Source organism: Aureobasidium melanogenum (genome assembly GCF_000721775.1).
Source record: "Aureobasidium melanogenum CBS 110374 unplaced genomic scaffold scaffold_5, whole genome shotgun sequence".
NCBI lineage: Eukaryota > Fungi > Ascomycota > Dothideomycetes > Dothideales > Saccotheciaceae > Aureobasidium > Aureobasidium melanogenum.
Genome location: NW_024470057.1, coordinates 183,780 through 197,374, shown reverse-complemented (window position 1 = coordinate 197,374; position 13,595 = coordinate 183,780). Strand labels below are relative to the sequence as shown.

The window sequence follows — 13,595 nt, the reverse complement described above, 5'->3', positions numbered from 1 at the left end:
TTGACGACTTCATTGCTTCCTCGGATCATGTCATGTGTACTGGCTGATCTGATTCTGTTTGGCTTGAAATCGCGAGTCAAGTCAGAGTTGCAACTACTCGTCACTGAAAATACAACCATCACTATTAGGGAGCGACTACTTGAGCAATGGAAGGAACGACTAGATGAAAAACAGAAAGATGCAGGCGGCAGTACGACCCTTGGGGACAACTTGTGAAAAAAGATGATGAGCAAAATCCGAAGCTCATGCAAGCGCGAAATGAGCTCAATTGACACTCAGCTAGGTTTCTTGGAGATTCGTTGTGTGGATAAGGCCGTCAAAGACCCTGCTCACAGTCTGCTATCCTTTATGTTGCAGCATGATAAATCCAATTGTGTTGAGGTGGCGCCTGACTCCTGGGGCAAGGTTCAAGATGGTATTCAAAGGATGAACTACCTCCCTATGTCTTTCCATAGAGTATACTCTGCTCTTTGCGTAGTCGAAGTGATGGGTTCAATTGGGAATCATAGACTTTGACACACGGGGCGCTAGGATAAGTTATGAGTTATTCAAGCCATGGGGCTCTTGGTGGGGTAGAGGTAGTTGGATCAGCAGATTGTTTCTGTCAACAAAGCTTGTTGCCTGTTAAGATATACAAGGCATGCGAGTATATGAAGATGTGGTTCGTTGAAATGAGCAATGTCAGTTCATGGCTACAAGAATGTGCGGTCCCATAGTGTTGATGAGACTTTTCGATTAGTGGAAGACAGAACATGTTGATTGCCCGCTGCTTTTGATGAGCAGGTTGTTGATAGATGGTAGTTCGGTAGAGCACTCTTTCAAAGAGGTGATACAGAAAGGTACTTTGGAGGATTATTGAAGTTTGAGATTGGCAGTTGTCGACTTCGGAGCTTATACCTGCAAGGAGGCTTTGAGAGTAGCAGTGACCACTTTCGCGCTTACCAGATGCAAGTTAGATTCGATTGCACTAATCCGCGCACAACAATAGTTGGTAGAGAGAAGAGTGGGATATCGTCGTATGCTCTACATAGCGATTTTACTTTCGGCCCTGCGAATCAATTCTTCGTATACAGTCCAGGCCAATGCAGAACTGATGGCTTTCCTAGCCATTCTGATGCCCAATCCATCGAACAAACACATGGCACCTTCTTCTGTTATCATCTTCTTTGCAGCACTAACTGCATTCCTGTATTTCTCAGGCTGCAGCTGCAACCGTGTTTTGACAGCGTCGAATGGATTCGTGACAGCCGTCGCTGCGGCCGCAGCTAAGACTCCAGACCCAAAGTTTGCCAATGGAGCGGCAATGTCCAGGTGTCCGAATAATGAAGCCTTGCTTTGCTCGTAGAAAAGGACGTAGAGGCCAGCATACGGAGCATCTCTTACAGCAGTGGCACCAAAGCCCGCGAAGAAGCCTTTAGCTCCATTTGTCTTGAAGATGTCTTTTGCGGCCGAGGATAGTGAGGTGTAGGCATAAAGACTGCTCTCGTACCTCACTTTCAAGACCGTGACTGGGCTCATGACGAAGCCAGCCAATGCTCTTGCTGCGGCTCCCGTAGCCAGATTTGCAGTATTACTTAGATTTGTTTTTGACTTCCCATCAGCTCCTAATGTCGTGGTTGAAGTTGCTCGTCGCAATTGGTTTAGCATGCCGAAGTAGAGGGCCGAGCCTGCGCCTGTTCGAATGACAGATGGTGTTGTGCCACGCCATAGTTGTTGTAAGGGAGAAGGGCCGGCGAGAATGCTCTTGAGGGCGACGGAAAGTGATGCGCTGGAGGATTGTTGGACGCGAGTTTTGAGAAGGTCGGCGGGTTGTAGGAGGAAAGCGCTCGTCACGCCGGAGCCCAAGCCGGCTGCGAAGTGGAATGCTACAGATGAATGATCAGTCACTGTGTATATTAAAGCAAGGTAATGTGCCAAATGCAAAGCACACTGCAGGCAATGACTCGAAGCTTACCCGCCGACGACTTGTGTTTCTGGCCGCCATTTGTCATGTCCTTGTTTGATTTGTACAATTCCAGATAAGAATGGTTCTGAGAGCTGTTCAGGGCGTCGGGAACATGGCGCAGCTCTTCGTGTTAATCGTTTCGCTTGCTTGTCAAAGCTATGGTATGGACTCGTCAGAAAGCGAGATAACCTTTGACAGGCTTGATGTCATTGATTCGGCTGCTTCTGGTCCCGAGCGAGCTGTTTGCTTTGGTTGCACCTACCCTCTGGACTTAACTCCGAACATTAACCAACCTGTCAGCACTGGTGCCAAACGAGTATTGTGATCAGTCTATGATTTCGAGTCGGTACATTTCATGTCTAAGCAGAGCGCTAAAAAGGCATCGAAGGAAAACTTTGAATACATCAGAAGCGTAAATGTATAATACAGGGTAGGGGCATAGAAATGCTCTAAAGTACACGAGGATATTCTGCTTCGATCAGAAACAAGATTCGACAGCTTTTCCCCAAGAAACCGCTTTTGAGTATGGGAGATTGTGATCCAGGAACAACGCCGTGACAAAGAGCTCGTACAGAAAATGTGACTCGACCCAGGAATATGCAAAAGCTGAAGGTAATGTCGTGCGTTATGCGAAGGAAAAGATGAGAGGGTAGTGATTACGAAGAGAGCTTAGATGTACTCTCTTGCGCTCTTTTGAAGTTCGATCAGTCTCCATCCGCGAGTTTCGGGGTTGTGCACATCCTCAGGAAGTCTGGTCACTCCGATGGCGTATGTGACTTGCTGAACCTTGTCTTCCATGCCAGAAGCGAGCACACCCGTCTTCTTGTTCTTGTACACATGAACCTCCTGTGTACGGCACATAATGACGAAGACAGGAATGTCACCAGGCTCGAGCAGGCGTGCGTTCAGGACCTCGACGTTGCGAATATCCAGAATGCGACCATCCGAAACGAGACCGTGTTGTGTGTATTGCTGCATCAGAGCAGCGTAAACCTGGTACTGCGCGGCACTCAACCACTGCTTCAGGACCTCGGTGTCACCCTTGACGTAGGCATCGAGAACTTCAGGAAGAATGTACTCGCGCATCTCTTGCAACCAAGGCTCCATCTGGAAGCTAGGATCGATCTCGCGGAACTTCTTGATGACTCTGGCTGTCTCGTTCTCAGCGAAGAAGCCAGCAACGCGGTCGCTGATGCTGCGGGCGGTCGAGATCAAGGGGTTCTCCGACTCGGCATAGGTGTTCTTGAATGCAAAGAGGCGCTGCATAGTCTTGCTGCTGTCGCGGAACTCGCGCCATGACTCCTTCCAGGCTGCGTCCTTGTGGACAGTGACGTTGACTCCGGCACTGCAATAGGGAATTAGTAAAGCTCACTGAGGTACGTCTGGAAAGTCACTTACTTGGGATCTTCCACCATAGGCTCAGCAGGTCTGCGACCCTCGGCAATATCTTTTGCTTCTCTTGCTTCTCTGCGCTTTCTGCGCTCCTCCTTCTCCACCCAACCACCATAGCGCATGGAACTGCCGTCGTCAATGACCTCCTTGACGTTCTTGTAAGCCTCAGTCTCTCTCACGGGGCGAGTTGCCTTCTCGAGACCCGAGCCGACCACACCTGCACCCTTTCTGAGACCCTTGACGACACTAGTGTCCCATGTCCAGGCAGCACTCTTGCCAATAGCCCCAGCGGTAGTCTTGATGGTGCTTCCAGCAGCGGACGAGATAGCACCAGTACCCTTCTCGTAAGCGGCGCGAGCCTTCTGCACGTTGGGGTTCTCGGTGAAGTCGTGGATGCTACCAGACAATTGCTTGGTACCTTCGTTCCACTCCTTGCTCTCCTTGAACTCGGTCTGCAGAGTCTCGGTGAAGACCTGCCATGGGGTCTTGTTACCGTGCTTTGGTGGTGGGGGCTTCTTGTCCTTCTTCTCCTTCTTTTCAGCACCCTCAGCTTCGCCTTCAGCAGCTTCACCATCGGCCTCTTCGCCTTCCTTCTTCTCTTTCTTGGGCGCATCATCCTCAGGATCAGGCACGTAGGCTCCGGCATCGCGGCGGGTAGTGGCTTGATAGATTCTCTCGGCTTCGCTCATAGGCTCCTCTGCCTTCTTTGCTTTTTGGGCAGGCTCAACCTTTGGCTCTGCATCCTTTGCTTGCTGAGCAGCAGGCTCTGGCTTCGGTGCCTCTTCCTTGGGGGTAGAACCTTGGGCAGCGCGTTGACGCCGGCGCTCAGCCTGTAATTCTTTGAAGGAAACGGAGCGCACAAAAGTGGTGGCGACAGAGGCAGGGAGGAAAGGCGACGACAGTCTTGAGGGTGTAGAGGCGGCCGAGGCAACCAAGGGCGAATTGGCGGCATGCGAGCGGTTCAAGACATGTGTGGATATCCGGCGGTATGTGGCCGTTTGACCATGGCACAAAGACGCAGTGCGGGCGACATTTGTGGGAGCTCTAGGCGAGAGCACTTGTCGACTTAACGAGCTCATGCTGTTGTGTATGGGTTGTGGCAGACAAAAGACCGAGAGAGTCACAGAAAGATCTCGCCGCCCGCTGTCGCTGGGGGAATGTTCGAGCAAGCTCAAAAAAGCCCGCCAAGCACCGACTTCCGCTCCGCCAAATCCAAAGAATTCCAGGTCGTGATTGCCGATTCGAGTGCTGCATACGAGTACAGCTTCTGCCAGCCATTCAATCCCTTCGCTGTCGCCAATCACACTTTCGACATGAACGTCTTCCGACCACTGGCCAGGTTGGCCGCTCGCCCTTCCGCCATCCTGTCGTCAACTTCCACTCGCGCCATCTCTTCAACACCGCTTCCCGCCGCACCTGTAACATCCAGGCGAGGAGGAGCACTTGAACTCGGCGACTGGATCGGTCGCTTGGGTGACAGGTCCAGTGGCCCCCCAGGTGTCGACCTTGACGTCGGACCTCCTCAACCGCATCGCATGCACGTCTATGCGACAAAGCACAACACCCACATCACCTTCACCCAACCTCCGAGAAAAGATCCCGCAAACCCTGGCAAGCAAGTCGACGTTCTCATGTCCCTCTCCGCTGGTAACATTGGTTTCAAGAAGGCCGGTCGCGGCAGTTATGATGCTGGTTATCAACTCGCTGCTTTCGTCCTGAAGCAAATTCAAGAACGTGGTCTTCTGCGCGACCTGCACAGTCTGGAAGTTGTGCTGCGTGGTTTCGGAAAGGGAAGAGAGGCTGTCACAAAGGCCCTTCTGGGTTCAGAGGGCTACTTGGTCAGAAATAAGATCAGCTCGGTCAAGGATGCAACCAGACTGAAGTTTGGTGGTTCGAGAAGTCCCAAGCCCAGAAGATTGGGTTGATTGCCATATCTCGTCATGTCTTCCGTTTCTTTCTCCTGGAGCTGCTGCATATGGCTTCTTCATCCTTACAGATTTCTCATGGCCACAAAAGGATCGGCACGGCGTTGGTTGGAGGATTTTGTTGCGCCTCTTGTATATTAACTTATTGTACTACACATCCCCGAGTGTCTCATGCATGCATCGTATGAGAATCATGCCTGGACTGGTATCATTTGCGTCTATCATAGCGCGCACTGTATAATCAATTGCTCGCTTTCATGAATATGCCATAACCCCTGTTTTTTTTATCTGCCACCACGGCCAGCGCCACCAGCGCCACCAGCACCTCCCATGAAGTTCTTTGCCCTGAGAATATTGTCAGTAATGTGGTTCGACTGATGGGCTCGAAGTTCTACTCACATCTCAGCAATGCTGGGGTCGTTCATCAAGCTGGAGAAGTCGGGCATGCCGCCCTGGCCACCAGCGCCGCCAGCACCACCACCACCGAATCTCTCAGCCATCTCTCTAACGCGAGGGTTGCTCATCAGGTTGTTCATCATGTTGGGGTCCTTCATGAGGTTCTGAGCCATTTGCTGCATCATGGGGTTCTGCATGAGACTGGCAAAGTCGGGCATGCCGCCCTGGCCGCCAGCACCACCTGCACCACCTGCACCGCCGCCGCCGAACATGCCAGCAAGGGATGAAAGGTCGGGCATACCTCCGGCACCACCGCCAGGGGCGCCGCGGGAAGATTCGCCGGTCAGACCACCCTCCTCCTCAACTCTTCTTCTGGCAGTCTCGTAACCGCGCTTCATGGCGTCGCTACCTCCATTACCCTCAGCATCGATACCAGCCTTGTATGCCTCCATGCTTCCCTGAGCGTCTCCGAGAGCGAAACGTGCGAGACCGAGTCTGCTCCAGGCCTTAGTGTACTTGGGGTCGGCAGCAGTGGCAAGCTCTGCATCGTTCTTTGCTAGTTCGTGTTGGCCAGCACCCGAGTAGGCGGCAGCGCGGTTGGAGAGGTAGATGGTGTTCAGGGGGGCGATCTCGAGGGCCTTGGTGTAGAAGTCGATAGCGGTAGCGTAGTCCTTCTTCTGCATGGCAGCATTGCCCTGAGCCTTGAGCGATTCAGACTCGGGAGTGGGAGCATTAGACTTCTCGTTGGCGCCCTTGGAGGAACCAGTGGGGGTGGAAGGACGAGCCTCGTTAGCGCTGCTAGAACCTTCGGTGCTAGCTGTGCTCTTGCCCTTGAGCTTCTCGTATACGCCGTAGATGCTGAGCAAGTTTTGTCCACCAAGAGCTTGGTTCATGGCAGTCTTGTCAGTAGGGTCGACGTGGAAAGCTTCGGCAATGCATGAAGTTGCGATCTCAATGGATTCGGAGTCGTCAGCCTGCAAGGTACCATCCTTGAGGGAGGTGTTGAGGAAATCGATGATGGCCAGAGCCAGCTTCTTCTTCGAGTCGGACATGATGTTGGTGAGGTGTTGAGGGATAGGGAGCGACGGCGGAGGATGGCGTGAATAATGTCGAGGACAGCACGGCTACTGCGTCTATGGCCCAGAAGGTTCGAAAGACGCAGGCGGCAACAATGCGCACTTGCCTTGGCAATTCGCGGGGTTGAAGTCGTGGTGGGGCAGCAGCGCCAGTCGGTGACGACCCTGCTGAATTAAAGTCGTTCGTCTTTGGCTTTGCGATACCAATACACATCCACCTCGCCATGTTCAAAAAAGAGTCAGTAAGTCTTGAATCGCACTTTCAAATTCAAAAGCTGACCCTAGCCAGTTTGACACCCGGCGCCAAAAGCAAGGTCAAGTCGTCGGCCCAGCGCGCCATCCGCGCAAAGGCCATTGAGACCTATCCCCGCCTCGAGCCTTACATGGACGATATCATGCCCAAAAAAGAACAGATCGATCTCGTCAAAGTGTATGTTGATATCTTAGAAAGAGTTGGCCCTGTGCAGATACCATGTCCAGCCTTGGACTACCGAGCATGCCTTTTCTCGTTCAGCTTCAATATACCAGCACTGTGATCACTCGTACTAACAACCTTGTCAACAGACCTGATCGCGTCTCCCTCTATGTCCTTGGTTCTACTCCCCTCTTCTGGCAACACATGGACGACCCTCTGATACCCCACCTCTCTCTCGTTCACAAGTATCCTCAATGCTTTGACAGGATACGAATTGATCGTGGCGCCATCCGTTTCGTTCTCTCTGGAGCTGCTCTCATGGTGCCCGGCTTGACGTCTCCTGGTGGTCGCTTACCTGATCCTTCGATTGCCGAGGACGACAAAGAAGCCAACGATGGCTACGGAGGAAAAGAGCTGCAAGCCGGTGACATTGTTGTTGTTGAAGCCGAAGGCAAGGAGAATGCTTGCCTGGTTGGCGTTCTGAAAATGGGCACCAAAGAAATGAAGGAGAAGAAGAAGGGTGTTGGTCTTGAGAACGGCCACTATCTTGGTGATGGTCTGTGGAACCTGTCTCTTTAAAGTGAGATAGCCATCATTCTTTCGATACGATTGCATAAGATACCTAGGCTAAAAATTGCATGACATGAAAAGCATCGGGCTTGGTGTTGGACAAGCTCTTTCTCTATGACGACCACCTCGTGAAGCAATGATTTCTCCTAAATATGATATCGTGTGATCAGAGAGCCATCCTTGTTGATCGCTCTAGACTACTGCACAGCTTTGCAGAAGAATTCCTAAGTAGACCACACGATCCAACTTTCAGAATAATACTATGTCGCAGATTGGTCTCCTATATTTCTATGCAACTAAAGGTGTTTCCCCTTAAGAACAATCTTGTAGAAATGTGTCGAGTGAGAATCAAGTGGTCGTCACTGTCAAAGCCCATTCCAGCAACGCCCAACCCACTCTCATCTCTTTCCTGAAAAGCCAAAGCCAAAGCCAAACAACATCACACATCATCAAGCCCGCCTTGCAACATCACCAACCACAAGCAGCTACCATCAAACTCACTGCTCAGGAGCGCATTGCCCAAGGTCAAATTTTCATTGCGAGATTGAACAGAGAGAACTACAGATCGCCGATACCATCGCATACTGATACTTTTCACGGCTGCGGTCGGGGAAAGACCAAGAAACTATGGATAACTTCGCCAGCGAGACCGACAGCGACTATACCAGTTATTGGCGGGATTGGGTGAGTGACTTTCATTGTAATCAAATTTCGTTCTTGTCCTGGTCGCTTGCGCAAAAGATGAGATATGCATCTCCAAGAAAACTCGCACATGCGGCGTGCCGTGGTCTGGCGTGAGCGCTGGACGGTCAGCGCTCACGACTGCAGAAAAGTCGTGGATGCCCCCAAACCAAAGGATGTTTGTTGTTGGTGAAATGTTTGTGCGACTGCAATCTTGCATACATACATCAACATGACATACCAATTCGACGGCATAACGTGGACCTACGACAAAAGCTGGCCAGACAGGGCACGTCACATTCTTGAGTCTACATCAATTTCTCTATCAGAGAGTGTCAAGACGAGACAAACCATTGCGCCATGGCTCTCCAAGAGGATGCGCTGTTTCGCATGTTGCGCGGGATAGCTGCTGGGATGCTCTACACGTGGCACTCCTTCTTGACACTTCTCTTGCACCATTCTTATCGCGTTACTTTCTTTTGAGAAGATTTCAGAATGCTGACTTGTCTCGAAACAGTTCGTCTCGTCTCGCGGCAATGAGTACTACTGCGAAATTGATGAAGACTATCTGACCGATCGCTTCAACTTGACTGGCCTTAACACGGAAGTTCAATACTATCAGTATGCGCTCGATCTTGTGACCGACGTTTTTGACATGGAGGTCGACGATGACATGCGTGAGCAAATTGAGAAGAGCGCCAGACACCTCTACGGTCTTGTGCATGCGCGCTACATTGTCACAACTAGAGGTCTCGCAAAGATGGTAAGACCTTTTCTCTCTTCTCACCGCCTTTCTCATCAGATATCGTTTGCAAGCTAAAAGAAAAATTCACCCACTAACACTTCGTCCGAATAGCTTGACAAGTACAAGTCCGGCACCTTTGGAAAATGTCCTCGCGTCATCTGCGACCAACAACACCTCCTACCCATGGGTCTGCACGACGTTCCTGGCACTTCTACCGTGAAACTCTACTGTGCCAAATGTGAGGATATCTACAACCCCAAGTCATCGCGTCACAACGCCATCGACGGCGCCTACTTCGGCACTTCTTTTCACAACATCCTTTTCCAGGTCTACCCAGCTATGCTGCCACCCAAGACTCAGAGACGCTATGAACCTCGCATCTATGGCTTCAGGGTTCATGCTGCTGCTGCGTTGATGAGATGGCAAGAAGAGAAGAGGGAGGAGATGAAGGACAGACTCAGAAAGGGAGGTCTGGAAACTGGCTTCGAGGAGGAAGACGAGGAGCTCGAGGACGAGGACAGTGATGAGGGCGACGAGAGCAAGGATGGCATTGACGACATGTTTGAAGCCCCAGCTCCTACCGTGCAGTAGAACAATGCGGCTGAACAGTATGCCGCGTGGCAGGCTCGGATGTAGAAGGCGAAGAGGCACCGGGCTTGATTATTCACTTTCTTCTCTTTTCATGGCATCGTAGCCTTCCCTTGGATGCGCGTCGTTCTCGCTAGGATTGGGAGGCTTTTTCTTGTGTTGTTTTGCATGGCTGAAATTGCTGGTACATCACTACGGTACTTCAGTTTGCAGCATCTCTATAAATGGGTCATCGTATTGCTTTCAATAATGCTACGCTTCTTATTTTCCAATGTCTCCTTGTGTCTCCAAACTACACCAAAAACTCTTCTCATGCCCTTCCAGCGCGGCCCATCTGGATGATCTCACCAGTAAGCTTCTCGTCGCCACGCAAGACTGGCCATGAAGCACCGTCTGCCTTGACAATTCTCAACTCCAGCTTGGTGCCCATAATGCTGAACTCGCTCTTCGTTTTGTCGATAGCACCAAAGAGTGGTACGACCTGCTGGAACCTCTTACGATCACTCGTCCTCAAGTCCAAATCCACAGCCTTGTCTTGGAACTCGACCTTTGAGATGGCCTTGTCGATCTTCTTCAGATACAGACTTGCCATGACCTTGTCGGGTGTCTGATAAAAGTCGTGTCTCACACTCTCCAACTTCTCCTCTCCATCGTCTTTCTTTGCACCCACAAACAAATGGCGTGACTTTGTCTTGCAACCAGGAATACGCAGGAACTCGTCAAATTCCAAGACGCGGCGTTTGCAGCATGACCAGCCTTTGCTGCCTTCGTGGAAGATTGGGGCTCCCGGGTGGTGTTGGCAGTTTTCGTCGTCGCTGCGAGGAGCACCTTTGTGTGTTACACCACAAGCCTTACGCTTGCAGGTTGCGTTGTCAGGGACAGGAGTGTTTGGGTCGTCGTCTTCGTCCTCTGGCGGTGCGGGCGAGGCAGGTGGTTGTGGGGCCTGGGCTGTAGGCGCGCGAGCAGGTGCTGCTGGCTCAGAAGCAGGCGCGGGTGCAGAAGCTAGTGTTGGAGCATCGGCAGGAGCGGTCTTGGGTTCTTCGGCGGGCGTGTCGTCTACAGTACTGTGCTTGCCGGTTGTGCAAGGAGGGATGTTCATGAATTCGTCAAAGGTTAAGACGCGAGGCTTGCAACACTTCCATCCTGTTGAGGTTCTGTGTCAGAAGACCATTCATGAATATGTATGGCTTATTTGGACGGAAGACTATACCTTTCTGGCCCTCGTGAAACTCTGGCTAGAACAGAGTTAGCTGGTATAATCAATGCATTTGATGAACTGAGTTGCCTACCGGACCAGGATGATAGTTGCATTCTTCATTGTCGTCGGCAAAAGTCTTGCCACAGCCCTTGTGCACACACTTTCCAGGCATCTTGACTGCAATTGATGAAAGATCAGAATGTGTATTCAAAGAATGGATACAAGTATCGGTGGTGATCGTCAAAGCTGGAGATGCGGGTCAACTTTTTGGAGCTTTCTAGAAACGTCATGCCGAGCACAAGGTAAGTAGGTCCAGCCGAGACTTCTTCGGTCGGTTGCGCTTGCCTTCTCTAATATCACTTCTCAAGCTTAGCTTTCACCTTTTTGATACACAATCAATATGCAGAGAGTGAGACCGCTTCAGGCTACTATAGATCTGTACCACTGTTCTGACACACGCGTCTCATAGTCGCTGGTCACTGACTGCTGCTTGTGCTCGTGCTACGGCGACAAAGGTAGGAATACGCGGCATAGTCTTAAGGTAACCGGTCGTGCATGTACCTTAGTGACCACAAGATGAGGCAGACTTGAATCAAGCATTTAAACATCATTAAGTCATGCATTTACTCTCTTTTGACTCGATGCATAACTAACGACGATGGCCTTGAACCCTGTAGCAAAGGCATCTCTACCACCGGAGAAGCTTGTCATATTCTGCGACGGTACTTGGTGTGGCCCGGAACATGGCACCCGTACTAACATCCAGCTACTGGCCGAGATGGTTGGCATCGACATGAACACAGCCAAAAGCTCGCGAGAACTAATAGATGCCTCACGGCGTCTCAGAACCAAGTACTTCAACGGTATATCTTGCAACTACTTGACCTATGGCTTCGGCGCATCACCAGACAACCTTGAACAACTCTGTCTCGAGATATATCGTTATCTCGCGCGATGGTATCAAGAAGGAACGGAGATATGGCTCTTTGGGCTGGGTCGAGGAGCTTATGCCTTGCGTTGCGTAGTTGGTATGATCCACAATTGTGGCATCGCCAGAACCCCAAGCGACGAGTTATGTGAGCTGGTCTATCAGACTTATACATCGTCTCGCGAATCGGACAGGCCCTCCTCGAAAAATTGTGAGGATTTCCGTCGAAGGGTCAGCTGGGATGTGGATACACCTATCAAGATCATGGTTCTGCTAGATACCATCGGCAGCATCGGCCACACCTGTACCAACACAGTGACTGGATCCACGAGTCCAAAACTCTGCGATGAAGTTATTCCTCATGTTGTGGAGAGTGTCTTTCATGCTTGCTCTATACACGACCGTCTGCCATTCCTTCAACTATGCCTTTCAACCAAGGGAGACCACAACAAAACCCCTCTGATATCCGAAAATTGGTTTCCTGGTTGCCACTATGACATTGGACGGCAACGTTGTCAGTTTTTCCCAAAGGGCTGGCTTTACTTTATCCCCAGTCTATTCAGTGGTGTAGTGGAACCAAACCATGTGCTCAGTAATGCGGTCCTGTGCTGGGTTCTTCAATCTGTCGCTCGAAAATTTCCATCTCAGACGGTTTTCCGGGACTTGCATTGGCAAATCAACTTTCTGAAGAAATCGATGCGATCTATCAACACTAGTACTGGTTCTGGGGATGTGTATGAATCTTCCAAAATACTTAATTGTGCCCCATTCGGTCGTGTCATCACTCGACTGCCCTTGGTTTCTACAGTAGTCGAAGGTATCGGATCTGTACTCCCGCTTCGAGATAGAAGAATACCGAACTATGCAGCTCAAGTCATCGACTTTGAATCGCCAAGTCATTTTGACGAGATTAGCCTGGCAGAGCTGGCAAAAGTGAATAAACAAAGATACCCTTCTAAAACATGCGAAACCTGGAAGACGTGGACAAGGCGTGCCGTAGCTGGAGACAAGAAAGCGATCTCCTGGGCGGACGATGGAGTCGAGCGTCCGGATCATGATACGGGCCCTTTGTGGCTCGAACCCAGGCGATCAGAAGACTCCTCTGCAGCTACGATCGACTCCACAAATAGACACGAAAATCACAATGCTGCGAGTCCTCCGAGCCGGTGTGACTCCGCAGACCCCCAGATAAGACACCAGCGCTTCTCATCTCTACTCCATCATACTGTTCTCACAGCTTCAGACGACGCTCTAATTAGAGCAGTCATCAATTCGGACACTGAACTAGTAAATAATCTTCTAACACAAAAGGCTACCGAACTAGCCTTCGACTTTGAATGGTTGACCGAATTCATCGAGCTGGATTATCGTGTTGAGGATATTGCGGCGGTACTTGTCGAAGAAGAAGCCGAATCACCATGGCTTCTTGTGTCGGGTGGAAACTTCACTAAGAGGGCTTTGAAGATGTCGAGGAAGTTGGAGCGCAAGAAGAAAGCAGACAATCCTGCTTGAACCACACTTGGGTGATTCGTTCTGTCTTGCCACGACCTAAGAGGTTCGCTATGTTAAGACACAAGAATGTTTGCCAATTTTAACTCATAAAGTTAGAAGACATGGACATACAAGTTCCTATAGTATAATCTGAACAGTAAACTACACAGGGCCTTCTATACATAATGTCGTCAGTCATTATATCAACAGCAAATCATAAAGTCTGAAGCGCCTTCTATCGTTGT

The 13,595-nt window shown here is 50.7% G+C and overlaps 8 protein-coding genes across 8 annotated transcripts; 4 read left to right on the top strand and 4 right to left on the bottom strand.

Moving 5' to 3' along the window:
• Positions 1–1,023: 1,023 nt before the first annotated feature.
• Positions 1,024–1,991, bottom strand: M437DRAFT_82587 (mitochondrial carrier; the record flags this gene model as incomplete). Its single annotated transcript, XM_041027779.1, has 2 exons — positions 1,024–1,865; positions 1,955–1,991. The coding sequence occupies 2 exons, from the start codon at positions 1,989–1,991 to the stop codon at positions 1,024–1,026; spliced, it is 879 nt and encodes a 292-aa protein (XP_040881597.1).
• A 623-nt stretch (positions 1,992–2,614) lies between these two features.
• Positions 2,615–4,026, bottom strand: M437DRAFT_43954 (TIM44 subunit of mitochondria import inner membrane translocase; the record flags this gene model as incomplete). The annotated part of the gene is made up of 2 exons (XM_041020831.1): positions 2,615–3,290; positions 3,344–4,026. The coding sequence occupies 2 exons, from the start codon at positions 4,024–4,026 to the stop codon at positions 2,615–2,617; spliced, it is 1,359 nt and encodes a 452-aa protein (XP_040881596.1).
• An 834-nt stretch (positions 4,027–4,860) lies between these two features.
• Positions 4,861–5,262, top strand: M437DRAFT_27866 (translational machinery component; the record flags this gene model as incomplete). The annotated part of the gene is made up of 1 exon (XM_041019125.1): positions 4,861–5,262. A coding segment is annotated over one exon (402 nt), but the record flags the coding sequence as incomplete, so codon positions are not given.
• Positions 5,263–5,546: 284 nt separating this feature from the next.
• M437DRAFT_44163 (small glutamine-rich tetratricopeptide repeat-containing protein-like protein) lies at positions 5,547–6,710 on the bottom strand (the record flags this gene model as incomplete). The annotated part of the gene is made up of 2 exons (XM_041020865.1): positions 5,547–5,607; positions 5,662–6,710. The coding sequence occupies 2 exons, from the start codon at positions 6,708–6,710 to the stop codon at positions 5,547–5,549; spliced, it is 1,110 nt and encodes a 369-aa protein (XP_040881594.1).
• A 248-nt stretch (positions 6,711–6,958) lies between these two features.
• On the top strand, positions 6,959–7,728 carry M437DRAFT_73525 (uncharacterized protein; the record flags this gene model as incomplete). The annotated part of the gene is made up of 3 exons (XM_041026043.1): positions 6,959–6,972; positions 7,024–7,164; positions 7,299–7,728. 3 exons carry the CDS (start codon positions 6,959–6,961, stop codon positions 7,726–7,728), a joined length of 585 nt encoding a protein of 194 aa, XP_040881593.1.
• Positions 7,729–8,346: 618 nt separating this feature from the next.
• Positions 8,347–9,736, top strand: M437DRAFT_64214 (uncharacterized protein; the record flags this gene model as incomplete). Its single annotated transcript, XM_041024382.1, has 3 exons — positions 8,347–8,403; positions 8,918–9,163; positions 9,257–9,736. The coding sequence occupies 3 exons, from the start codon at positions 8,347–8,349 to the stop codon at positions 9,734–9,736; spliced, it is 783 nt and encodes a 260-aa protein (XP_040881592.1).
• Positions 9,737–10,043: 307 nt separating this feature from the next.
• Positions 10,044–11,103, bottom strand: M437DRAFT_44324 (chord-domain-containing protein; the record flags this gene model as incomplete). Its single annotated transcript, XM_041020890.1, has 3 exons — positions 10,044–10,876; positions 10,944–10,968; positions 11,023–11,103. The coding sequence occupies 3 exons, from the start codon at positions 11,101–11,103 to the stop codon at positions 10,044–10,046; spliced, it is 939 nt and encodes a 312-aa protein (XP_040881591.1).
• Positions 11,104–11,589: 486 nt separating this feature from the next.
• M437DRAFT_19855 (uncharacterized protein) lies at positions 11,590–12,645 on the top strand (the record flags this gene model as incomplete). Its single annotated transcript, XM_041018994.1, has 1 exon — positions 11,590–12,645. A coding segment is annotated over one exon (1,056 nt), but the record flags the coding sequence as incomplete, so codon positions are not given.
• Between the last annotated feature and the right edge of the window lie 950 nt (positions 12,646–13,595).